The following is a 26,590-nucleotide window of genomic DNA, read 5'->3' on the forward strand; positions in this document are numbered from 1 at the left end:
AGTATCGAAAAATGTCCAATCAGATTCAAAGTGTCTATGTGGATCATGCATGATCTATTTCCGAGTAATCCAGATGTTGTACACGCTATTTTGGAGCTACTCAGTGACTGGGTAGATCACACTCATTTTTGCATGCTGTATAGAGTTGTCAAAAAATCAGTAAACTGGTTTTGCTCCGATGAGTGGAGTCTACCCAGATTCTGGGTAAATGATTATGATATCATTTTTTTCCTAAGTTCAGAATGGCGCACTTTGAAGTTGTGACAAGGCGAATTTTGCGCAGTGAATCAAACACCAGTTTTAAGAAATAGCTAGTCGGTGATAAACTCTAACAAACAGTTCCCGAAAGTGTGTGATCGAGGTTTGTTCAAATTTTATGGAAGCCATCCAGGCTGAAGCAAGTTTATCTATTTTTTGTTTTTACTACTGTTAAAACCGATTGACAGGTTACAATTCCGTTATCGAAATGATTTGGTAACAATAAATACAAAATTATAATTTGCATATTGTCTTTTTTTATTATTCCTGGATGAAATAATTTAAATATAAAGCAATCATGTGGCATTCCCTCGTTTCTATAGAAATGGGTTAGGTTTACTCAGTTGACAAATGTCATCATCTGAGTAACCGTTACCCAGTTTCCTCCATAGGCACGTTTACTCAAATTTGAGTAAAGGCTTGTTTACCCATTTTTGAGTAACTTCCCTTCTGGCTGGACTGAGTGATTTTCGACTCAAAAATGAGTAGCCTCAAAATAGCGTGTAGGTTCTTCAAATCGTCCTGGAGTTCAAATAATTTGATCTACTAGATCAACCGAGATTGGGACAATATCTTTAGTATCGAAATATTTCCCGGCAGATGCACAGTGTCTATGTGGATCATGAAAGAACTATTGTTATGTATACCAGATGTTTTAAGATCTCTAAATCATTCTGGAGTTCAGATGATTTATTCTACTAGATCAACCACCACTGGAATAAAGTCTGTAGTATCGAAATATGTCCAAACAGATTCATAGTGTCTATATGGATAATGATTTATTTCCACGTATACCAGATGATCTAGGTTCTCCAAATCGTCCTACAGTTCTAGATGTTTTACTAGATCAACAAAGACTGGGATAATATCGAAATATCGATATGCTAATCCTAGAACATTTGACTTGCACGAAAATAGGTCGGGCACGATCCACATAGACACTTTGAATCTGTTTGGACTTATTTCGATACTACATACATTCCCCCCTATTCTGCGAGTCACGTGACTCTCTCTCACCGGTGAGGTGACAATAGTCACCTCGTGTGAGGTGACTCTCCATTTGATTTACATGGAGAGTCACCTCACACGAGGTGACAATTGTCACCTCACCGGTGACAGAGAGTCACGTGACTCGCAGAATAAGGGGGATTATTGCAGTCTTGGTTGATATAGTAGAACCTTGAGTAGAACAAATCAACTGAACTCCAGGACGATTTAGAGAACCTAGAATATCCGATACACATGTCAATTACTCGCATATATACGATTCGTGTATGATTTTAAAAAGAAAAATGTTATGTTCATATTGAAAATAAAAAAACCATGAAAATGTCTCACATTGGACAGACCCCAGGGAATTTCCGTGTAAATCCGGACGTATGGAATTGAGATCATTTCTTGATTATTTGCAGGGTGTTTGGTTTGAACCGGTAAAAAATTGAGAGCCAAATGAACAACAAAATTGATGACAGCAAAATAATCCGGGACGGAAAGATTACAATGAATTCCACAATTTTTGTGACAGCACATCAGTCCCTTCGCGATTTTCACGACATTTTTTAATGTTTCCGCGATTTTCGCGACTGAAAGTACAAATCCGCGACAAATCGCGAAATTCGCGAAATCCGCGCCTGTTGTAACAGCCCTGCCATCGGGATCCGTATAAGGAATCCCCATCGGGATCCGTATTCGGATTCCCCATAGGGATCCGCACTCGGATTCTCCATCGGGATCCATATTGGAATTCCCCATCGGGATCTATTCGTATTCTTATCGGAATCCTTGGTCGTATATACCATCGGGATCCATGTTCGGATTTTTCATAAAATGCACTTCGGATTCCCCATCTGGATATATTATTTTGTTTCCCCCATCGATTCATCTGGTCCTGTCTACGGATTCCACCTCTGTATCCATGTTCGGATGCCTCTTCAGAATTCGTGTTCAGATCCCTCATCGGGATGTGTTCGGAATCCCCATAGTGATCCGTCATCGGATTCCCCATCGGTAAACTAAAAACAAGTAAAAATGTTGATTCCTGATACCACGGAATAATGGAAAGTATACTTACTTGGCGGTTTTCTGCGGTGAAAATATGACAAGCAATGCATAAGGTATAGAAAAAACGTGACGAAACGGTGGATATTTTTTTCCTGAATTTCGCGTGACGTACTTAATACATGCTTCCTTAGAGACCGACCTAAAGCTGACCCCGTCGCCGAAGATCCTGCATCGTTGATTGGGTTTATCTGCGGTTGTCGTCTTGCCAGCAGAACCTGCAGTGCAATTCCTCCAACAGTTTTGCTGTGAATCTGAAACGAAAAAATAATAAACGTAAACCGTATTGCCCGAACGAGGCTGGCCCCGGGTGATTCTCCAGCTTTACCCGCTTGTTCCTCTTTATGGCGTTCATTTGCAAACTGCTGATACAGATTTTGCACGCGAGCCGGATCTTTCTCCGTTGGCGTATCGGGGCTAGTAGGTACAACCGGATTGGCGGGAGGTGTTTCAACTGATGAAAACGATTGATACGACTGAGTACCGGGACATCCGAAGCCATCACTTCGTTCGAAACACTGTAGCAGGAAGGAGGAATTTGTTTTCCGGTTACTCTCCTGCACCTGCGCTGCCGACTTATTATGAATGTTTTTTAATGACGGCTGACATGACAGCAGAAACCACACACTGAAAAAAAAAGATAGTACAAAGTGGATAAGAAATATTAGGTGGGTTTGAAAAGATTAGACGAGAATCAAAGATATTTAGAAAGGATTAGAAAATATTAGCTACACGCTAACTTGAAAGTACCCATTAATGAGTAAAATTTTACCCATTTTAGAGAAAAGTGGCTTTACTCATGAAATGAGTATAACCGACTTTACTCATTAATGAGTATTTGACGAATACTTCAGAAAATGGGTCTTTTTTATTCTTGATGCTTTTTTTGTTCATGAGTAAAAAGTATTCATTTTATTTAAAATTTTGCGTCAGGTGCATTCTACCATCAAATATAAAACCAAGTAGTACCTTTTGGAAAAATGAATAAACATCAATCATTAAAACGCTTTATATTCTTTATTGGCTCGGAATCAGGTGATCGAATACTGCTTGAAACACTGCCGACATCTCAAAACCGGGCACCATCTTCAGTATCAGCCGACGTATTGCAATATTCAGGGGAAAAAAGTTATCTGGTTGATAAAAGTGTTCACCTATCGAGTCACAGTGGTTCTTCCGTATGAGTCTTCCAGTTCGCCGTTTGCATGCCGTTCATCGACTGAGGATCCGGAACCATTCGCTTCCCGCATAAACGCGAACCATCACATGACCTTACCGATAATGGTTATAAATTGTTTATAATCCCTGCTAAACTTCAACTGAAATGGTTATGGAACCTTACATGAACGTTTGTGTGATAAAGTTTTAACCTTATGTGTTATGGTTTTTTGGAAGCGGACCTTACAAATAATGGGTTGTTAAGAACCATTACCATTCCAAATTCTTGTTTTCTCCATACATTTTCGGAAAGAGAACTATATTAGAACGTTTTTACTTATGGTTTGAGAACATTAATGGTTATGGTTATGGTAGTCAGTAAGGTCCATTAATGGTTTTGTATTATCACTCAACTTTACGTGAAATATATCGTGAATTGGTAATCAGTAATTTACAGGCAACCAATTCGCGATATATTCCACATAAAGTTGATCGATGTTACAAAACCATTCATGGACCTTACTGGTTACCATAACCATTACCATTAATGTTCTTAAACCATAAGTTAAAAGGTTTTAGTAAAGTTTTCTTTCCGAAAATGTATGGAGAAAACAAGAATTTGGAATGGTAATGGTTCTTAACAACCCATTATTTGTAAGGTCCACTTCCAAAAAACTATAATACTTAAGGTTAAAACTTTATCATTAAACGTTCATGTAAAGTTCCATAACCATTTCAGTTGAAGTTTAGCAGGGATTATAAACAATTTATAACCATTATCGGTAAGGTCAATTTATGGTTTGCGCTTATGCGGGTTGTTAATTGCAGTTTCTTCTTCGTAGATCCCCGCTATCCTGAAATGGGACACATTTTTTTAGAAAATCTTAATTTGCTTGATTATTCCACTTCTATTCCTTACCTCCAAACAATCCGCTTCAGTTTGTACCCAGGAAGGCAATGCCGTTCTTTCCATAGCTGCAGAAGTCACGTAAATCCCGAACACGTAAAATTTCCACCTGATACGCGAAGATGGCGTCACTTTTATAATTAAAACCCTAATGAATATTTTTAACACATTGTTAGGGCTAAAATATATTTTTTCAAATGAATAAAAAGTACCCGCTTTTATATTTTTGAAAGTACCCATTTTTTGACAACTTAGAATAAATTCAAAAAATGAGTACAAAAAACGCATTTAAAGGGTACTTTTGTGTTAGCGTGTAAAGTATTAGATATAAATATTACAATGTCTTGCCCCTCGCGTTGTACGATGTACATCGATTTTGCGAACAAAATTACATCCATTGATGTAATATTGTATCTGCTTTTTGCTATTACATCATTATTTCATACATCAGCTTGAATTACATTGGTCGATAGTACATTTTTTTTGCTGTGTATGAATATATACACCGAGGTGAATTTCCATATACCTTTTATGTGTGAAACCACATAGTTTTTTGCAATTAGACTTCACAAATAAAAAATATGTATGAAGAACATAAAAATTATTTGGTTTCCCACCAATAAATTCAATGACATATAAGAAATGAATTTCATTTGCTTTGGTAAATAGAATTTATGTGTGAGGTTTATAACATTTATTTCTCGGTAGAACATAAAGATTATGTGTCTAATTCAAATGAAAGTCATGGTACACACAATAACGTTTACGTATCAAGTTCATATATGTTATGTGCTAAAAATATAAATAAAATAATAACAATACAGGCTCTGGTAAATTATTTATTTTCCTGAAGAATTTACACCATCACTGACGTCAGTGGATTGTATATTCCCGCGTGAAGGCGTTTTTGGTTTGAGTCCTCCGATGTCTGTCGAAGGTGCCTCGGAGGGCTCATCGGAGGGTCTAGCGTATACATCGCCGCCTTTAGTCTCTACGTCCTCTTCCTGCGCGTCCTCCTCCTGCACGTCATCCTCCTGCAAGTCTTCCTCCTACACGTCCAGCAGGAAGAATCCCTGTGTAGAATTCACAAAAAAAAGTTATTTCAAACAAATAATTTTTATTATACTAACTCACGTTTGCCTTGCGCCATTTAGTTATCCGACGGAAGATTTCAGTTTCCTCTGATTTTAAAGCTTCTCCGAGCTCATCACGGGACCTTTTGGCTAATGTTTTGTGTTTCTGTGATTTTTTTTCACTGAAAACAATTGAAAATAATAGTTTTATGGTAAGTAGTTAAAGATAAATGAGATAAATAATTATTTACCTTTGAGAATGCTCAAGTTTTGTTGATAGATGGAGACGATTTAGCACAATTTGTGCAAACTTATTGTTTGACGCCATATTAATAGTGTGCACTGAATTGAATCACTTAACCATTATGTGTGAAAACACATAACTTTCATTTATAAGATTCGAACCATAATTTTTATGGCAGCACACTAGGGGCAAGACGGCTGTACTCAGAGTTAATATTTTCTCAGCGAGTAAATTTGAGTAACTCATATTTACTCAAAAGTGATCTAAGCAGTCTCATATTCATCCATAAATTAAAAATTAAATTAGTATAAACATACATTATCTGTCAGAGTGTCGGAGTGATCATATCCGTATTTTATTTTGTATTCTTGCATCAAATACTCATTAATCCGTGTGTATTTCTTTTCAGTGTGAATTTTTACTCTTATATGCGTGGTCTCAACTATGATGGACAATAAAATTGAAAATCAGCAAAAGATATTTCTGATATGATCCCGAGAAACGAACCCGATATTTGGCGTGATTTATGATGGGTTGCCAAGGATGTATTATTTCAATTGTTAATTTCAGCATCTTATATAAATAAGTTAAAATGAGTTGCGAATTCTAGTTTTAATTGTTCTTATAGAGCAGTAAATTGTTATATGTGACTAGACAATGATCTTTCCATCAATCCCGATTTAAACTTAGTGAAAAGGTTTTAATATTAACAGATGCCCGTCATGGAAAACTGCAACTCCTCAATGATTATTTCCCTCCACAGTCACGAGTGAAACGCGATGCGAAGGGAGACAATAAGTACTACCATTAAAAACATCGGTTTTCATTCGTGGACAATACAGTCCTGGGAATCACAAAGCCGTAGTCTTTGATTCCACGTGAAGTGAAACTTTTATGGGCAACTGAAACGTTTTGAATTTTGTTGGTTGGTATGCAATCTGCCAAAATGTTCACAATGGATTGCCTACCATGTGCATCATCAAGACGTTAAATTATGGTACAACTCCATGTTCACTTGAAAATCCAATAATTATCATCGTCAACCAATAATAAGCATACACAGATTTTGCATGCTGCGACACAGGTTTTGTGGATGGCATTCTGGTATATAATATTGTTGAATGATGGACATAGCTTTTCATCGTCAAACGTCTTTTCTTGACAATCGTGGAATGCACACAAAACAAACAGGTTGCTATGTCATTGAATATTGAGCAACTCGAGTTACTCAGAGTTACTCAAAATTTACTCCAGTATGACTCATTATCAAAAGCTGTCTTACCCCTAGGCAGCACACATATAAATAAAATTTGTCACGCATATACGTGTTATAGGTTAAACGCTGTCCAGACTGGAGAGTTATAACATGTTATAACGGTTGTCAAATAATTGCAACACGGAAACCACCATCAAGATAGTGCTATAACATGTTATAACTCTGTAGTCTGAACAAGGCATTACCTTATAGTAGGTAAGGGGTTTGTTATAAAAATTATGTTTACACATATAAACATACACACTAACTTTAGATTACTGGAGTCAGTAAAATTTTACTGGGTTTTTGAATTGCGGATCGCCCGGTAGTCATCACAGAAATAATTTGCATTACCGAACTGTCCGTAAAGTCAATCTGTCAAAAATAACTGTTCATTCAGTAATTGGTTCGAGTTGCGTATACTGGAAAACCCAGTAGTTTCTTTTTGTTTATTTTGCTGCAATTTAACTGAAAAGACAGTTATTTGGTTCATTATTATACCGTGTTACCCAGTTAATTTAAAAGTAGTGAATTTGCAGTCATAAAAGCATGAATCCTGGTGCAATTCACCGTTTATAATATGCCAATTAATATGACGACTTAATCCCTTGACGTACCCCGGAATAGCGCGTCGACAGTGAAAGCAAACAATGCAAACATCCATTTTGTTAATCAAAATTTGTTGGAGATCAAGGAACTGCAAAAAGAGTAAATAATAATTGTTGGTACTAACGAAATAGTACTTCAATTTCACTGTCGAGCTTTCTCAGTTCCGTCATGATATAATTCAAGTTTTAACAAAACCGCGCGATTAAACACTTGCTCCCGGATTTTACTGAAGCTAAAATGGCGGCGGGAATAAAATTGACAGTTTAGAGTTTTACAATTCGTGGTCGGTAAAACAAGGTGGCTATTCTGCTGACCAGTCGGTAAAAAAATAAAGACTACTTTGTGCATAGTAATTATTTTTACTGACTTTTCGTGAAATCACGAAAATTTGGAAAATAACGACTTTCTCAGTAAATAAATATTCTGTGTACAGTATTTTGCATCAAACGATACCGAAGTTCAGTTTGTGTTTTACAGAACATCGGTTATTCACCTGATTTAAACTGAATTTTCAGTAAATCTTTCGTTTTACCGTTTAAGCCCAGTACAAAAAAATACCGAACAACTAAATGCTGGATTAGTGTGTAATGTTTTGAATATCTTTTAAAAATTATGTGTACAGACAAAATAAACATTAAGTTTAGAATTTTTTTAGTGTAGACTATAGTAGAAACCCCTCGGTGTTTTCAAAAGACTTTATTTTGAGATGATTCGTTTTTTCCGTGTAGATTTTTTTCACAGGGGGGATCTAATGCACTTTTGCATGGTGCATGAAAACATAACGCCTTCTAACGATTCTGGGAAAAGCGCATCATTCTTCTCTATTTTGCATCCGTGTTAACACGTACAAAAAGCGATTGTGAAATAATTTTCCAATAATCTTATCGATCAAAGTAAAGTTTTAGTGGTTGGAGAAAAAGGATTCCATTCAAAAATGAGTGAAACAGATCTTATTATGGATCAAGCACTGCCACTCCAAGATTCAAATAAAACCAACAATTTTACGGATGTTGCTGACGCTTTAGGACACGGAAATGGCCTGTAAGTATGATTTTCCCATCTTCTCTTTCTTCTGTAGGATCAGGAACAGTTGTTGAAGGATTTTATACCTGGAAGTTATACGTAGGTCATGACAGACGGTTTGTTTTTCTTTAGTCCTTCGAGGATGGGGTGATGGAAACAAAAATCGGAAAACAAAGAACACAGCGTCAGAAAGCATTGCGATACAATGCACTGGCTTCTGTTTCTGTTCCGTTGTGCTTGGTTGCGCTTCCTGATGACCTACTATTTCGTCTGGCTCGAATCCGATTTTTTTTTATTACAAAGGATTGTTTGTTTTGATTAATAATAATGTGTTTTCCAGGGATAGTTATGGAAATCGCCTCAATGCGCGCATGCCAGTGGATCGTTATGCATCGGAATATAACATGAATCACTTGAAGCGCGGCTTGGCTCTGATATTCAATCACGAACACTTTGAAATTCCCCAACTGAAGGCTCGAACTGGTACCAACGTCGATTGCGAGAATTTGGCCTCTACGCTCAAGTGTCTGGACTTTGATGTTCGCGTGTACAAGGATTTGAAGTTAAGAGAAGTGCAGAAAGAGGTGGAAAAAGGTAAGTTCATAGCGAAATGGAATTTTGTCATGAACTCCCTAAGGGGCCACGCAACTTTGATGGTCATTCGCGAAGACATGTTTAGTGGGTGTTATTTATAGGGCAGTCAAAAATCAAAACCACCTAAACTTGCCTCAAAAGCCTTTTCAAGGTGGTTTTGATTTATGACGCAATATTCGTCATTTTTTGTGGTGTTGGCCAGATTTGATTTTTTCAGCTGTAACATCTATAACATCATCCCCAGAAAACCATTCCCCAGAATGCACCATTCCCCACAATGTACCATTCCCCAGAAAAGCATTCCCCAGAAAAGATGATGAAATTAGTAATTTTCACTTTTCTTTTTTTTTTACTATTGATAATACACTATGTTTACTTTTATGGAACTATTTATTTATCAATTCCAAACCATTTTTTAGCTCTTTAAAAAATGACAACCTTCAAGTTTTCGAGCACTTCGTTCATCATTTAATAAGTCAGGGTCTATTATGCACTCCAATTCAACCAGTCGGAAACTGTTAAACCTTATCGAAGAATTGTTCGACCTGAGTTGTAGAATTTCTCGTGATGGATTAAAAAATCGGTGCATGGAACGTTGAACTACCGATTACAAATTTATAACATTATTCCACTCGTTATTATCCCAAATGGTCATTACCCCGAATCCTTTGCGAAAAGCTTTTGATTATATATTTTCCTTATATATTAAAAGAAGGGAATATTCCCTTCTTTATCATACATCCAAAGAATTAATTATTTCCTTTTTTATATTTTCAAAGAAGAGAATATTCCCTCCTTTATCATATATTTAGCGAATTAATGATGTTTTCTTTTATATATTCAAAGAAGGGAATATTCCCTTCTTTATCGTACATCAAAAGAATTAATTATTTCCTTTTGTTATATTTTCAAAGAAGGAAATATTCCCTTCTTTTTCATATTATTTACATATTTAAAGTAGGGGATATTCCATTCTTTATCGTATATTCAAAGAATTAATGATTACCTTTTCTTAAATTTTCAAAGGACAGAATATTCCCATCTTTATTATATATTTAACGAATTAAAGATGTTCTCTTTTATATATTCAAAGAAGGGAATATTCCCATCTTTATCGTTTATGCAAAGAATTAATTATTTCCTTTTCTTATATTTTCAAAGAAAGGAAAACGCCTTGATCCATTAAGAAGTTTTTCTATTCTTTTTATATACGCGAAAGAAGATTCCAGGAGTGACTATAATAAACAAAAATAGTCAATCTAATACAGACATGGCATACTTTTCTGGGGAATGCTTTTCTGGAGAATGGTTCATTCTGGTGAATACTTTTTTGGGGAATGGTGCATTCTGGGGAATGGTGCATTCTGGGAAATGAGATTCTGGGGAATGGTTTTCTGGGTAATGTTATAGAACCCTAAATAGGACCTAGATTATTTAATACTCTAGTAACCTCCAGTCCTTGCTCTGTCACATTGTATCATTGTGATTAATCAACACTCAATAAGTAAAATAACAAATTATGGGTGAATTTGAAAGAAAGGAAACTTGAAGTGTAGGGTGCACTGCCCACTGGACGATTCTGAAGCTAGGCCAATTGAGTGTGTTACGGTTTTATTTGATTGAACTTCATTTCCAATTTATATATTGATACATTCAAACCATTGGCATTTGGCATTTGAGATAAGACAGGCATTTGGCGTTTGAGACAGAGATAGGATGCGGAGGGCCCGCTTATGGGGAGCGTAACCCATGTTATGGTTTCCATTTAAGAAATAGTTCAGATAGGCTAGAAATGACAGGTTCATAGTGAAAGAATGTAACATATGGTGCCCGTTCACTGATCAAAATCAGATTCACATCGTCAGGCCCCGCCCAAGAATAAGGGGATTGACGATGATTTGTCAAGTTTTATTTTGCATTTGCATATAATTGTAATTTTATGTCTGCTTTTGAAATAATAAGATAAATAGTTTATCTCACGCTCCCCTTGGCTAGTTTTTGCTCCTTGTTGCTGGTGGGAGGGCTTAATTTCATACTTTATAGTGGAGTGTTGGAGACGGTAGGTTTATGGCCGGCGTTGCTTGCTCATGCCGCGATAGAATGGTGCCATAGGCACCACTGCATGCAAGAACCAAAAATCTAGTCTGGCAGTGATAGTATCACACTTGTTACTCCTTTGTTTGAGAGCCGCGTTGTAGTACGCTTACGTGCACTGAAACAAAGATAATAGTTAGGAATACTATTTTGCGCGGTTTTCGTAACTTACATAATTTAGCTATTTCGTTCGAAACGGATTTACTTATTCAATAGAATTACCACGCGGATGTATCTACACGCACAAGTCACAGCATTTTTTCTATATTTATCTTGAAACAATACACACGGAATCCAGTGTTTATGCTGCCAACATAAGCTCGTCCTTCTGCTATATTGTCAAACGTAGAAGCAAAATTTATTTAAATGTGTCAAGTCTTGAAAACAAAGCTGTCACGCAACAAAACAAAAATTAAATAGTTTATCTCAATTGAAATATTGAGTTGTATAAGCTTGACGAATCATACATCTAACATAGTAGTATTCACAGTGTCACATGATCTAACAACCACTGCCTGCAACTAATGATTACGGATCAAAATTAACATAACTCTAACAATAAAATGATCCCGAAACTAACACTCATTCATTGCACTTTAAGTCATAAAGTAGTTTTATTTATTTTCAGTGGACATTGGCCAAATTTGAATTTTGCATATATAATCCTAAAAAGGACCTAGATTAAAGGGAACATGGAGAGTGCACTGCCCACTAGTTGATGCTGAAGTCTGGCCATGTAATGTCTGAATGATGTCTGAATGCAGGTGGCTATTTTATTTTATACTCTCTATATTATACTCCTTGAATAAGGTTTTTGGGTTAACAGAGGCAGAACGCGGAGGGACCGGTTAGTGAAAGCATAATGTTCACACTTGAAGGATTCAGAGCGGCTGAGCTGTTCGGTGGTAGTTTGACCTTCCTTTCAAAACCATTTTGGCTCTAGAAAAACTTCAAACTTGTTCTGCATTATTCACATGTTGCAATTCTAATAAAGAGCTCGATATAAAGTAGCTTAAATCAATTAAATAGAAATGCCAAAATCTTACCGAGTAGTTCAACTTTTTTAATTACGGTAGAGTTTGTTGAGATCGGGTATAGTTTCTGAGCATGTTGTTTGCGAATTCCCATTTTGAAATAGCTCAGATTAGCATAGAGTAATAGTTTTATTGGTAGGGAACGTTTTTTTCTTCATACATTTTCCATTATTAATACTATATTAATCATTATCAGTCTACGAAAATGTTATATGTTTAAGCCCAGTTCTAGATTAGTTTGTTATTAATATCCTTTGCATTACAGCTCACGAGAGGTTACCAAATATGGGTTTTCGTTTTCATCCACAATAGTTTGGGGGGGGGGGGGGGGGCGAGTCCAGCGTTGCGATCTAAGAGCGAAATAGAGGCAAATAAAATAGGGAACACAATACCATGACCCAAACGACTAACCAACGCGTGCGGCTTGCACTTAACTTGTTCTAGATATTTCTTTCTTCCTCTCATGTTCCAATATTACCTGCCTGAGAATAAATGGGAACACGGCCAGGTGTTCAATAGGAGGAAAAATAGCGAGAAACAATGAGCAAGAAAAGAAGAATTAAATAAGACATGCATAGGAAAGAGTAAGCACTCCGAAAGGATCACGCCGGTTGGAGACAGCCAATTTATACTGGACGTAGCAAGTAGCATAACAATTGTAAAAAGTGTGTGCTTGCATGATTTTCCTATTTAAGCCAATCAACTACACCAGAACCTCATTTCCTTCAATTACTACTCCATCGCAGCACAACCTAATAATGATCACTAAACTTCATATAGTTTCAGTATTATCAATATTATAATCAAAAGGTGAGTTGTAAAGTAAAATTACCATGCATAGAGATAAGTTAATATACCAGAACCTAAACGGACACGAGCCTACCCAGGGGAGGACTCGGATACGACCACCCATGTGTGTCTAGAGTATCGCACGAGCTGACAAGTGATACGGGAAGGACAGTAGGTGTATAGACTAAGGGGTTAGACCCTAGATGAGCCAACTTAGCGGGTGGCACAGCCTACATATATAAAATGTTGATCGGAATTATGAAATCATTAGATTTTAACATGAGGCATTAAATATGTTGATTTCACTCATCCTCCCTTTTCTATAGTAAAAACAGTAGGTTTTTTTGGTTTTTTTTATATATTGTCGAAAATTTACGGGCACCCATTACAATTTCCCATCGGTTGACATTATTTTTTTGTATTGAGAATGTGACGTTCACCAAGAATGAGGGGATTGACGATGATTTGTCAAGTTTTATTTTTTGCATTTGCTTTTTTTCATCAAAGTTATTTATATCAGCAATATAATATTAGCCTATAATTTTAAGTCTTCTGTTAGTATTGTGTATTATATGGAGAGCCCACCTAGATACTAACCAGTTGGTAAACTCTCGAAAAAAAAAAACAAAAGAGAATGTGACGTTCACCAAGGCAAGAGTGTCACTTCCAATTTTTTGAAAATAAACACATCTTCAATGCTAGCTTACCCATGAAACTATGAATGCTGTTCCATAATAGAATGTTCTGTCCAAAATGAAGTCCTACAAAAATTGTAAAAAAAATCGATTTGTGTGGTGTGTTGAAAATCGAAATTATTTATCATAATTAGACATCATAAAATAAGGATTTTTGAATTTTCAAATATTTTTTTCCTACAATTCCTGTATTGAGGCATCACTGATAAGGATGAAGTCACATCATGTTTTCGATGTTTACCTTGCATTCACATAGCATTGAAATGCAAAACATTTCAAATCCATCAACAGTAGTGTGATCCGATGTGCAATACTCTTGAATTGATAGAGAAGAAAAATGGGAAACGAGAAATCTGAAATCAGAACATCTGAACGTCAGAATGAGCATCAGAAATCCATTCAAAGATATGGAATATAATACAATTTTATTTTATTTAGTGAATAAACCGATTTGCATCATCAAAATGCTCAAGCTGTTTAAAAGGAAGAAATGATTATTTATCAGAATTAATGATGATGATGATAGTGGTCTACCACCCACTAACAATACACTCGTTCCGAGAAGGGGCTCATGGTACCACTCAACCTGTATAGTTATCTTCTTCTTCTTCGATTATTCATCGAAATTAATGTATGTAAAAAATGATATAAAGAAAATTCTACTTATGTGAAAAATCTGTATATTTTCTAAAAAAATCTAATCTGTGTATACCACAGGACCATATCTGTATCAAAATATTGAAGAAAAAACTGTATGACTACAGATAAATCTGTATATGTGGCATCTCTCTGTTCTCTCGATAGTCATAGCGAGCGAGCATGTGATTGGTTGATCACGGCTAAAAAGTTTTTCAATTTTCTATAGATAACCATTGATAAACAACTATCATCATAATACCAAACAATTCTTCAATTCAATCTGAATAAAATGGTGTGATTAAAATTGAATTTCATTCATAAATGACCATGTTATAAGCGTTCTGTTGGGCGGTAAAAACGAATCTTTTGAATCCGTGAATTTTATTCCGGCAGATTGATCGAAATGGAAAAAATTACAAATTCCTGAGAACATTGGACAATGTTATGTTTCGTGCACAAATATAAATATTGCATTACACTTACTTTTGGTGATTCGTTCCGCAGTAATTAGTTTGCATAGAGCAAGATATTATGGTTATAAGTTAAGGTTTTCTTCAGCTGTAGGTAGCTATTAGATGTATATATAGATATGTTTAGTTATAATTTCACTAATTTTCCAGCTAGTTCTCACCTTAGATAAGTTCAAAGTATTATAAGTTAATCAAGATACTGTAGTCTAGTTCAATCGACACGTTAGATAGTGATAGTATTTAAGTTTAACAGTATAAATTAGGTAGATTAAGGTAACACCACTTGCGAGTAGAATTAATTTTACTTTTTACTTCCTCGATTCAGCTATTGTTCTGGCTTGTTTACATATTTTACCCGTCGACCGCTTGACTTTCATACGATCGACGATCCTCTGACCAACACACGGGTGTGGTCGCGTTGAGGTGTATGCGTCCGTCACAGTAGTAGCGGTGGGGCTGCTGGGGCTCGTCGGGCCATTGGACGTGGCGGGATTAACACTCCCTCCCGGAATGCGCCGATGGTCGTCCTGAGGCGTATCCTTGCAGACGCCTACGTCTAGCACGGCGAGCTTCACGGCTGGACGCTCATAGATACCACTAATGGTCCGGACGGTTGCGCACCTCACTTGGCCGTCGGCTCCTGGCTTCGTTGCTATTACGCGTCCCTTTAACCAGCAGTTTCGCTGAAAGTTTGGGTCCACGATGACGACGATGTCGTCGGTTTCGATGGGTTTCACTGGGCCAAACCATTTGGTTCGGCGAGTGATCGACGGCAGATAATCTCGAACCCATTGTCTCCAGAACTGGTTGGCCAAGGTCTGAGAGCGTTGCCAACAGTTCCTGAGTACCGCAGGACTGTCGTCGAAAGGTAGCCACGGCTTCAAACCGTTCGACGATCCCAGCAAGAAGTGGTTCGGTGTGAGCACCGGGGATTCGTCGTCTTCCAATGGAATGCTGGTCAGCGGTCGTGAGTTAACCACGTTTTCGACTTCTATGAGCAGGTTTTCAAGGACTTCGTACGATAGCGTGCTGGCTGGCAGGATCTTCCCGAGGTTCTGTTTGACTGTACTGTACGCTCATGTGCGCCATGTGCGGGGAGGCTGGTGGATTGAAACTCCAGCTGGTGTGAGGAGTCGTGAACTCGATCATCAAGCGTTCCTGATCCAAACTCTCCATAGCGGCCTTCAGCTCCTTACTAGCGCCTCGAAAGTTAGTTCCTTGGTCACTATAGATGACCGCCGGTGTACCCCTCCTACCTATGACGTTGCGTAGAGCCATGATGCAGGAATCGGTATTTAGAGTGTGTGCAATTTGCAGGTGTATGGCGCGGATGGTCAGGCAGGTAGCTATCAACACCCAGCGTTTCTCTGTTTTACGGTTGGCGAATACCATGATCGGCCCGAAATAATCCACCCCCATATGCGTGAACGGACGAGAGTACGCAGCCAGACGTGATGGCGGCAGATCACTCATGGTCGGCGGTTGTGGAGTTGCCCTTTCGTTCATGCATTTTTGGCCAAGCGGGTCGAACATCATCATAAGCGTTCGAAGCACCTCACGTTTAGTGGGTCGACGGTCCCCGGACAGCAGGTCCTGGTCGTACCTTGGAGACAACTTGAAAGTGAAACAGTCCGTAGTCGTATTCCACCAAAGGCCTAACACCTTTTCGGTGACGTTTCCTTCTTCTCCAGCACTGAGGTTCTTTTCGTTAGTCGCTGCCGCCTGCAGGGACGCCAGTACGGTCGATGAATTGGACAGCCAATTTCGCATTTCGAAACCTCCTGCGGCATGGATGCGTTTCACGTCCTGTGCCAGCTTTACAGCTTCTTCCTCCGTTTCGACGCTGGCAAGCATGTCGTCAACATAATGCTTCCTCACAATGGCATCGACGGCTTGCGGGCACTCGTGTTCGAATCGTTTCGCATTGATATTTTTAACATACTGGGCTGTCGTAGGCGAACAGCAGGCGCCAAATGTCATCACTTTCATAACATACACATCCGGCGCACCATCCTCCGCATCTTCCTTCCAGTAGAATCGCAGGCAATGCTGGTCTTCCTCCCTCATCAACACCTGGTGGAACATTTCTCGTAGGTCCCCGCATACCGCGACTCGAAACTCCCGGAACTGAATCAAGACTAACAGTAGAGACATCAATTGATCGGGTCCTTTCAGTAAAACCGAGTTCAAGGAGATTCCTTGGACGGTAGCTGCTGCATCCCAAACCAACCTCAATTTTCCGGGTTTGTTGGGATTATAGACCGGAAACACTGGCAGATACCACTCACGCGGTTGACGATGCCTCAGTTCATCTCCGCTCAGCTTCCGGACATACCCTTTCTGGACGTACTCGGCCATTTTTGCACGTAGTGCCTCCGCCAATCCTTCGTCCTTCTTCATCCGCCGCTCTAAACACTCCCATCTCCTGAGAGCCATAGCTTTACTATCGGGAAGCCGCACTGCGTCATACTTCCAAAGAAGGCCTGATTCATAGCGGCCGTCCTTGGGTAGTGTCACCACTTCCAGAATGTCCATAGCACGCTGGTCGTCTACGGAGAGCGGTAACTTGTCAGGCTTAGAGATGCCCATGCTATCGAGAGTGAAGTAGTTTTTCATTGCTGCATGGAGACTTTCGTCAGAACCTTCGTTACACTCGCACGCTTGTACAGCGTGGTAGTTTACATGATTTCCGAGATGATTGGACGAACAGCTCCCGTACACGATCCATCCTAGACGGGTTTTGACGGCAATCGGTTCGGATGGTTTTCCTTCGCGACTGTTGAACGCATGCCCAAGTTGCGCGTTATCCAGTCCAATCAGGATTCGCGGACTTACTTCAGTGTAGGAATCGAAGGGGATCCCAGTGAGATGACTATACTGACTCTGCATTTCCGAAGCTATCAGGGTTTGTGGCCGGAGTTTCAGCTCATGTATAGTCCGAACATCCGCCAGTTTGTACTTTTGGGATGTATTTCTCACAGAAGAGATGACCACCTCTACCTTTTGAGATTCGTTCTCCATTCTTCTGCTACCACCTGTCCATTTCAAACAGAGTGCTTTGTTTGGTCCTTGTAACCCAAGCTCCTGTGCAAGAGAATGCTCCATGAGGGTTAGCTCGGACCCATCATCGATGAAAGCGTACGTCTGAATCATCTTCGACGGACCGTGGAGCACAACTGGAACAATCCGGAATAGCACGTCGTTTGTCTGCCCTTGATGAACGTTACAACTGGTGTTCGTAGCAGCTTCCACCCGGGAGCCGTTTCTGGAGGCTTCGGTTCTCTCGGAGTGAAGCAAAGGGTGGTGCAGGTAGGTACATTCTCTAACTCCACATTTGCTTTGCTGTCTGCAGGTGCCGTTGTGTTTGCGAAGACACTTACGGCACAGCTTTGCTTCCCGTATTACTGCCCACTTCGACTCGTAGCTCAGCTCGACGAACCTTTTGCACTTAGCAAGTGACGGACAAGAACCTTTGCATACAAGGCATTCCTTTGGAGAATCTCTCGATTGGGTACGCGTATCTTTAGCTGGAGCTGCAGAGAATCCGGATCGATCGTTGCTAGTTTCGGTGTGGACGTTGATGAATCCATCTTTCTTGTTGACTCGACTTCGTGGAGCGTTGATGGACGTCTGCATGACTGCGCTTGCATCCTCCGCCATGGAGTATAACCAGGTACTGAAGTCCGCGAGATTTGTGGCCGGATTGCCTCTAGTGTATTTCACCCAGTCCAGCTTCAGCATCGACGGTAATCGATCTACCAACTCGAGCTTGAGTGAGGCGTTGTACACGAAGTCCTGTACCCCACAGGCTTCTATCGTTGCTACTAAATTTTCGACAGTGAGCGCAAAGTTGACCAGACTCTCTAGACGATCGATCTCCGGGGGTGGTACTGAACGAATTTTCCTTATCGCTGCTTGAACGATCGCTTCTGGCCTGCCGTAGAGCATCTTCAGTGTTGTAAGGACACCATACACGTTGGAAGGATGTAGCAACCGACATCTTACAGCATCCAGTGCCTTTCCTTTTAGGCACTTACGTAGACGAAGCATGTTCTCTTCATTGGAAAAGCCACACATCTGTGTTGATGAGGTGTACATCGAGAAGAAAAGTGGCCAGTCCTCGGGGTTTCCATAGAATTCAGGCAAGTCCTTAGATACTGCTTGCCTGGCGGCCATCTGGCTTCGGTTGAGGATACATATGGTCTCCTCGACAGGAATTGGTTCAGGTTCCATTGCCGTGAGCGTTGGACCGGTCACTGATGGTCGAGGGAGAAACTGCGGTCTTAACATGGATGCCGGGAACGTAGAGTAACGCTGAGAGGTAGGATCCGTTGGACGAAGCCGCGTCTGTGGCGTAGAACGTTGTTCGGGAGCGAAATCTGGTATGGTGTTACGCCGCCCTCCTTGCGAACGATGTTGCTGTCCTACTTGTCGTTGGTCGACCACTACTGACTGATCGGCGAGTCCAGGTGGAAACCTCGGTTCTTCCGAAAGATTCTATTCTTCGACTCCAGAGTCTTGAACTACTCCGCCGCGTTCCGTATCTTTGATCCATTGCGAAACTGTAGACATTTTCTCGAGATCCTCGTTGTCCAAATCCGTCTCACTGTCATCTTCCACCTCTTCCAAAATTCTGTACTTTTCTTCCAGGAACTTTTGTTCCAGCTTCCTCTGCTCCTCGAGTTTCTGCAGCTTCAAGTCAATTTTCCGCTGTTCACTCCGTTTGCTGCTTTTCTTTCCGCTTGATTTCGCATCGCCAGAGTCCTTTGGGGTTGGATTAGCAGCCTGCACTACTGCTTGGACGTCTTTCGCTGGGGTTGATTGTTGGACTTCGCTCTGCCCTACTGGACACACTGGGCAGTTCCAACTAACTTCTGCTATTCCTTCAGTAACTTCCACGCAGCAGAAGTGGAACCATCTCTCGCAACCATCACACTGCACCATTCTACTATTATCACTTTCTGCACACAACTCACAGCTATTGAACCGATATGCCCGCGCATGACGTACCGGATTGCGTCTGACAACGTCCTTTCCGTGTAGATTGGAAAGGACAGATTTAACTTTAGGGTTGACAGTCGAAGCCGATTGCTTCGGAACTGCTCCTTTCTTCATGGCATACACTTTATTTGCAACAACGTCATCATTTACCTGGGGGGTAGGAGGGGGATTTCCTGTCCTTACCGGATCAGCCGAGACTACTGCTGCAGTGCGCAATGCGCTGGCTACCTGGTTCGTCAAACCCACTTCATCGCACGTCGCGACCGCTGCAGCATTCGGTGCACTCGCAGCGACAATGGGGCTGTTGATAGGAGCAACTGCAGTTGTGTTGACTATTGGGTCGGCTATGCCAGACGAGGTCCTCGCTGACGAATAAATCGCGCTCGCTCCGTCTTCCCGACGATCAGTGAGCGTAGTTCTAGCGAGGTCGCCTTTGGCCGATCCAGACTTCGATCCCTTGCCAGACATCGTAAAGTTTACCACAAAAGAATTTGTAAGATGTTGGGCGGTAAAAACGAATCTTTTGAATCCGTGAATTTTATTCCGGCAGATTGATCGAAATGGAAAAAATTACAAATTCCTGAGAACATTGGACAATGTTATGTTTCGTGCACAAATATAAATATTGCATTACACTTACTTTTGGTGATTCGTTCCGCAGTAATTAGTTTGCATAGAGCAAGATATTATGGTTATAAGTTAAGGTTTTCTTCAGCTGTAGGTAGCTATTAGATGTATATATAGATATGTTTAGTTATAATTTCACTAATTTTCCAGCTAGTTCTCACCTTAGATAAGTTCAAAGTATTATAAGTTAATCAAGATACTGTAGTCTAGTTCAATCGACACGTTAGATAGTGATAGTATTTAAGTTTAACAGTATAAATTAGGTAGATTAAGGTAACACCACTTGCGAGTAGAATTAATTTTACTTTTTACTTCCTCGATTCAGCTATTGTTCTGGCTTGTTTACATATTTTACCCGTCGACCGCTTGACTTTCATACGATCGACGATCCTCTGACCAACACACGGGTGTGGTCGCGTTGAGGTGTATGCGTCCGTCACAGTGGTAGCGGTGGGGCTGCTGGGGCTCGTCGGGCCATTGGACGTGGCGGGATTAACACGTTCAAAACCGGACACTATTTCGTCACACATTATGTTTTATTTGCACCATATTATAGTCCACAAAGACGTAGTCCTACGTAAAAACAAAAGAAATAACAACTGTCCTTGCAAAGGGGTCTGGAAGGGTCTTGGAATCTTAAAAAAAAAATGTTTCGTTTATGAACAGTCCCTTACAATCTTGTTTTGTTTTGTGTTTTTCAGTTGCCATGATGGACCACTCGGACCACGATTGTGTATCCATTACAATCCTTTCGCATGGTGAGCTGGGCTACATTTATGCAAAGGATTGCCAATACAAGTTGGATATAATCTGGTCCTTCTTTACTGCCAATCGCTGCCCTACGCTGGCTGGAAAGCCGAAAATATTCTTCATTCAGGCTTGCCAGGGAGATCAGCTCGATGCAGGCGTCACCTTAGCGGGGCGCACCGAAACGGACAGTGCCGGCTCGATGAGCTACAAAATTCCGGCCCACGCCGATTTTCTAATCGCCTATTCTACCATTCCGGGTTTCTACTCCTGGCGCAATACCCAGAAGGGGTCCTGGTTCATGCAGTCACTGTGCAAGGAACTGAACCAACATGGTAAGAAGTACGACATACTGACTCTTTTGACATTTGTTGCTCAAAGTGTGGCGTACGACTTTGAATCAAACACTCCGGAGATTCCTATGATGCATCAACAGAAGCAGATTCCTTGCGTGACAACCATGCTGACGAGACTACTCCGTTTCACTGAAAAGTAATTTCGATGCATGGCACCTCCTAGCGTACGATTAAGACCACTTGGTTGAAGGTGCACTATAAATTCTAAATTACTCTTTCACCTGCTGTACGGTTTGGAGATATGCAGGAATGGCTTGCTTTAGCTGTAGGAATTGGCTGTTGATCGATTTGACCTTTCGTATATCGTGTTTTGATTTCATATAATCATACATTAGCTTTAGTCTAGCTCTTTTTTTGTTTTAAGATTTTAGGATAAACGTGACATTGAGGAAACCTGACTACTGTTATAGTGGAAAATCCTTTTTGTAGCTTCAGTACACATGCTTTAGTGTATTTGAATTATTTTCAAATTTATTTTAATTTGCTTTTAGTCTGCTTTGTTGTGCATGTTTGGTTTTGGTTATCTTTATTAAAGATATTTTCAACCGTAGGCTGGTTTATCTGTCATTGCAAGAAGGTTTCACAAATTTAAATATCACTATTTAGCAAGTATGTAAGTGTACATCGCTGGATTTTTTAAAGCTTTATTAAGGATATTTTAGCCACCTGACTAGTTCATCTCCAAGCGTCGCTAGATAGTTAGGACCTCCGAGTTTAAAATGGCTTTGTTAAAGTCCTAGTGGCTTGATCATTGAAAATATTTTTTTTTTTTGATAAATGTGTGTAGATAAAAATTAATAAAAATGACACTAGTTTTCAATACTATCTGGGACAAAACACTAGCCATAACTGGGGTCTGAATCGCGATTAACCCTTACATAGGTGTAAAAGATTGATAATTTTGATTTTTTTTTCTCTTGTAGATATTTTCTTAATTGTTTTGTCAAATTGATTTTTAATAAAAGTGTTTACATGTTTTTGATTTTTTAAAACTTCTGTTAGCAGTCTAGTCTAGCTAAATTTGTGTCTTGTTTTATGCTATATTATTACTTTTCTGCCACTTTTAACACTTAAACTGACATCCTCCATGGATTATGTTTGCTCCTTTTGTTGAATGGGTACAATACCGAAACTTTGCCCAGGTGATTTTATACACTGCGAGATTTAGGAACTACACAGCACACAAAGAAAAACCAAGAGACCATTCAGCAGGACAAAACTGCCAATTACGGATCAATCTCAGAGACAGAAAATACAACATTTTACAAATAATGAAATCGGTTAATTTTATCGAATGCGTAGTATTTTAATGGAAACGGATAAGCGAAACTGTGAAGGAAGGCAAACAAAAGACTAAAAGCGAATGTATAGATAAGGTACTCGAATGAAAGAAAGACTTCGTAGATCTTGAACAGCATTTATTGAACCTACCTACTTATTTTCTCCTTGGATTCGGCTTTCGGTTCGACAAGATTTAAGAACACACTGATTCATCTAATTTTTTATTGAACTCAAAGCTGAATTTGTTAGTATGTATTGATCATTTATTTTAAATCTATAAATTTTTCAAATGAACTCGTTACTGAACAAAAAATAGCTCGTAATTTAAAAAAAAAAACACAAAATTCAAATTCCACAAATAGAATAGTAATATTTTTGCATGCTGATAACACAGAAAATTGCTATTACTTATATCAAGAAAATTAAAAACGACGTATTTTAGTAGACTATAATTAAATGCAAAAGAACAATATTCTCTAGTTTTTTTTTATTTAATCCCGAACATTCTTGTTGACCTTATCGTAAACTTCTGGGAAAGCGCCCTCACATTTGTACTTCAGGCGCATTTTGTCGTATAGTCCGTGGTCGAACATGCGGCGGAATTCCTCGCGGGTGCGATATGTGTCGGCGTACAACATCTGGAAGCCTTTGCTATTTTCAACCAAGTCTTCGATCGCACGGGTTGTCTGCACCGGATGAAACCGACGGTCTTTCGGTACACCGTAGACACCAATGTCCACGTAGAGATCACTTTCCATTCCCCTGGCTGGCTGGAGCATACCGGGATTGTTGGGCAACATGAATGGACACAACCATATAGGGTAGACGTTCACTAGCCGATCGAACTCTTCGCAACAGTTCTTCATAGTGCTGGTCGGAACCAGCAGATCCTGGATGATGTGATTGTTTTCGTACATTTTCTTCACCGTTTCAGTTTGAGTGAGCTTCAATAGAGAAACCTTCACTGGCAATAACCAACCGAACAGGTAGCGGAAGATGATGTTGTTTCCAAATGGTACAATGTCCTGAAAGTATGATAATTGTGGTTAGAAGAATTATGTGGATCAAAAATGTTTAAAATTGATAAAAAAAAAAAAAAAATGTTTTGGTAGCGTTTGCTAGAGTTTGTATATTGGTGTACCACAGGATATGAAAAAAAAGCTTAGCTGATTTTTTTTTTAATTTGTTCGACTTTCCTGGTCAACTAAAGCTTCATGTTGTCCTCCCAACTCTGAAAATCGTAAATTTCACATACGAAATAGCAACACACTTTCATTGAATCTACCGCCATAAACAACGCATGGTTTACTCCAACATGTATGCAGCCTACATTACATTAAGTTAAATCGTAACATCTAAGTGCCTTTTTTGCCTTCATATCTTGTTCAGACTACAGAGCTAGGTATAACATGTTATAATAATTATCGACAAGAAAAATGTCATCAAGATAGGCTTATAACATGTTATAACTGCTCAGTTTGGCCAGTGCACAGTGGGCCAGAAAAGAAATTTAGCAGGTTGTTTAGTTGTAAACATTAGGGTGGTCCTCAAATTAACTGATTTTCAAAAACTAACTTTTTTTATTTTTTTAAATAATGACGTATGTTACAGTGGTCGAGCAAAGTTGTGACTGAATTAATTTTAAGAAACTTTGCTAAAGAAACATTTTTTTCTATCTCTTAATGTTCTCATTTTAGCGGCGCCGGTGGTGTAGTGGTGGCGTGATTGCCTTTCACCCCAGCAGGGCTGCAATACAACAGTTATGATTTGACAGATTGCTTTTTCTTGGTTTTCTTGTTATTCTTCTTCTTCTCACTTATCCGAAAAAACAATTGTAGTGAAAAAGAAACGCACCGGTTAAAATAGATCAAGTTAGATTGGCGTTTTTCGCTCTTCATATTAAATCGTATTCGCGTTGATGGCATTGGCTCTTCACACACAGAGTAATATGGGATTTTTCAGTGGAGCGAAAGAGTAAAGGCCCAAGCGCAATGACAGCGGAAGCGGAACGGCAACGGCAGCGGAAAAGCCCGATCTTAGTAAGCTTACTTGTCGGATTGAAAACTAGTTAGAACCAAATCGACATCGGTTAGGCTTCTTGATGTCATTTGTGACAACTGTCAAACTTTCCGTTTCCGTTCCGCTTCCGTCCACATTGCCTTTGGGCCTTAAAGAACAGTCTGTCATTTTTCACACACAAAATGACAGTTTTTTTTATAGGATTTTCCATTGGTGTTACGTCGCCAACGCCAATTGTATGTTTTCAGTGTCAAATGGGAGATGAAAAAGCATTTTTAGGACACATTACTGAAAAGTGTCACTTTTCGACACTGTTTTGAATAACATAATGGCCTACTTTTCATAACTAAAATAACAGTGTCGAAAAGTACTACTTTTTGGCATCCAGTGCTGGCAAGCCTCGTTGGATAAACTACGACTCGTGTTGATAAAATCTTCTTTTTGCAACTCGTTGCATAAATAGCTAGGGGAAATGGCCTAAGATTGGGCCCATGGCTAAAAATCTGCTATTTATCAATTTTATCTAGATGAACGCGTCATTGGGACGGTATTGCTGGATATTTTTGGTCGCTATTGAAAATTTAGTCGATTGCTGAATTTATGTATGGGCCCAAGTTAGGGGCATTTAGGCCGACATTCCCCTATTTCGTTGGTTTTCGGAGGGAGATATTTTCGCATTATACATGAGAGAGGATGCTTAAACGGTTCCAAATTAGGTCCTGCTTAGCCTCCCAAAATTTGAACTACTTTAGGAAGAAACTGACTTGGCACAAACCATTTCAAGTTTATATGGGAATTACTATGGGAAAACTTATGTTTTTGTTCATATCCATCTAACAATTTACCACATCACTATGCTTTAAAAATGATAATAGTGATTGTAGCAAATTTTCTCAGCTACAACTTTGTTGAAAACCATTTTTCAATCAAATGTAAGGAACAAAGTTATTATTGATTCAAGTCACTGATGTCTTATGATTATGCTCATTCAACTGTTCAGCAGGCAACATTGGTGTTTCTGGTGCGAAGAATAGAGCACAAATATCATGGCTACTATGTCACACTGCAGAATGCAGTGTTGCCCACAGAACAACTGCATGATCATGCCATAAGATTATCAATCTCTCAAACAATTAATAGCAATTTAATTTGACATTTGGCTGAAAAATGATTTTCCGCAAAGTTGTAGCTAATAAAATTTCCCGTAAGAATAGTTACAGAAATTTTCGAGAAAGCAATATGGAAAATGGGTAGAAGACAATGAACAAAAAGTTTGGTTTTCCCATAGTAATTTCCATACAAACTTCGAATAGTTTGTGCCAAGTCAGTTTCTTATCAAATGAGTTTAAATTTTGGGAGGCTAATCAGGACCTGATTTGAAACCGTTTGAGTACTAAGGAGCGAAAATTTAAAATTGAAGTATCGATGAAAAAAGAGAGATGAAAATGTTACCGGTTTACAATTAATTGAAAGGTAGTTTGAGCGACGAAATGCTTTCATGCAGTTGAGCGAAAATTTCTTAAAGTTATAATTTAGAGTCATTTTTAGAAATTGAATTAGGGTATTCCTGATACAAAATGTTTTTAGCACTAGCTTTTATATTTAAAATTTCTCACAAAAGTGATTATAGAGTGATTTCTTTTTATTTTTTTAATTGTA

The 26,590-nt window shown here is 39.1% G+C and overlaps 2 protein-coding genes across 3 annotated transcripts in view; one reads left to right on the plus strand and one right to left on the minus strand.

Annotated features, from left to right (window-relative positions):
• LOC135710637 (delta(24)-sterol reductase-like) overlaps positions 1 to 26,590 on the minus strand; it is a 210,114-nt gene that overhangs the window by 177,277 nt on the left and 6,247 nt on the right. Inside the window, exon 4 of one of the 2 annotated variants that reach the window (XM_065233271.1) lies at positions 23,360 to 23,937. In XM_065233271.1, the coding sequence (XP_065089343.1) occupies positions 23,404 to 23,937 (534 nt within the window). In that variant the 3' untranslated portion in view covers positions 23,360 to 23,403. Of the gene's footprint in view, positions 1 to 23,254; positions 23,938 to 26,590 lie in introns of those variants that run through there. The other variant, XM_065233270.1, reaches the window with a different exon arrangement.
• Positions 8,399 to 23,287, plus strand: LOC135710640 (caspase-like). Its single transcript, XM_065233276.1, has 3 exons — positions 8,399 to 8,603; positions 8,926 to 9,179; positions 21,230 to 23,287. Exons 1-3 carry the CDS (start codon positions 8,497 to 8,499, stop codon positions 21,769 to 21,771), a joined length of 903 nt encoding a protein of 300 aa, XP_065089348.1. The 5' UTR covers positions 8,399 to 8,496; the 3' UTR covers positions 21,772 to 23,287.

This window comes from Ochlerotatus camptorhynchus, unplaced genomic scaffold (genome assembly GCF_037179485.1).
Source record: "Ochlerotatus camptorhynchus isolate MF236.1 unplaced genomic scaffold, CSIRO-AGI_Acam_v1.1 ptg000394l, whole genome shotgun sequence".
Taxonomy (NCBI): Eukaryota; Metazoa; Arthropoda; class Insecta; order Diptera; family Culicidae; genus Ochlerotatus; species Ochlerotatus camptorhynchus.

Excerpts from the sequence above, each read along its gene's own strand:
- LOC135710640 (XM_065233276.1), top strand. The coding sequence starts at position 8,497 with ATGAGTGAAACAGATCTTATTATGGATCAAGCACTGCCACTCCAAGAT. Across the intron at positions 8,604-8,925 it reads TTAGGACACGGAAATGGCCT|GGATAGTTATGGAAATCGCC; the intron begins GTAAGTATGATT and ends TGTGTTTTCCAG. Across the intron at positions 9,180-21,229 it reads GCAGAAAGAGGTGGAAAAAG|TTGCCATGATGGACCACTCG; the intron begins GTAAGTTCATAG and ends TGTGTTTTTCAG.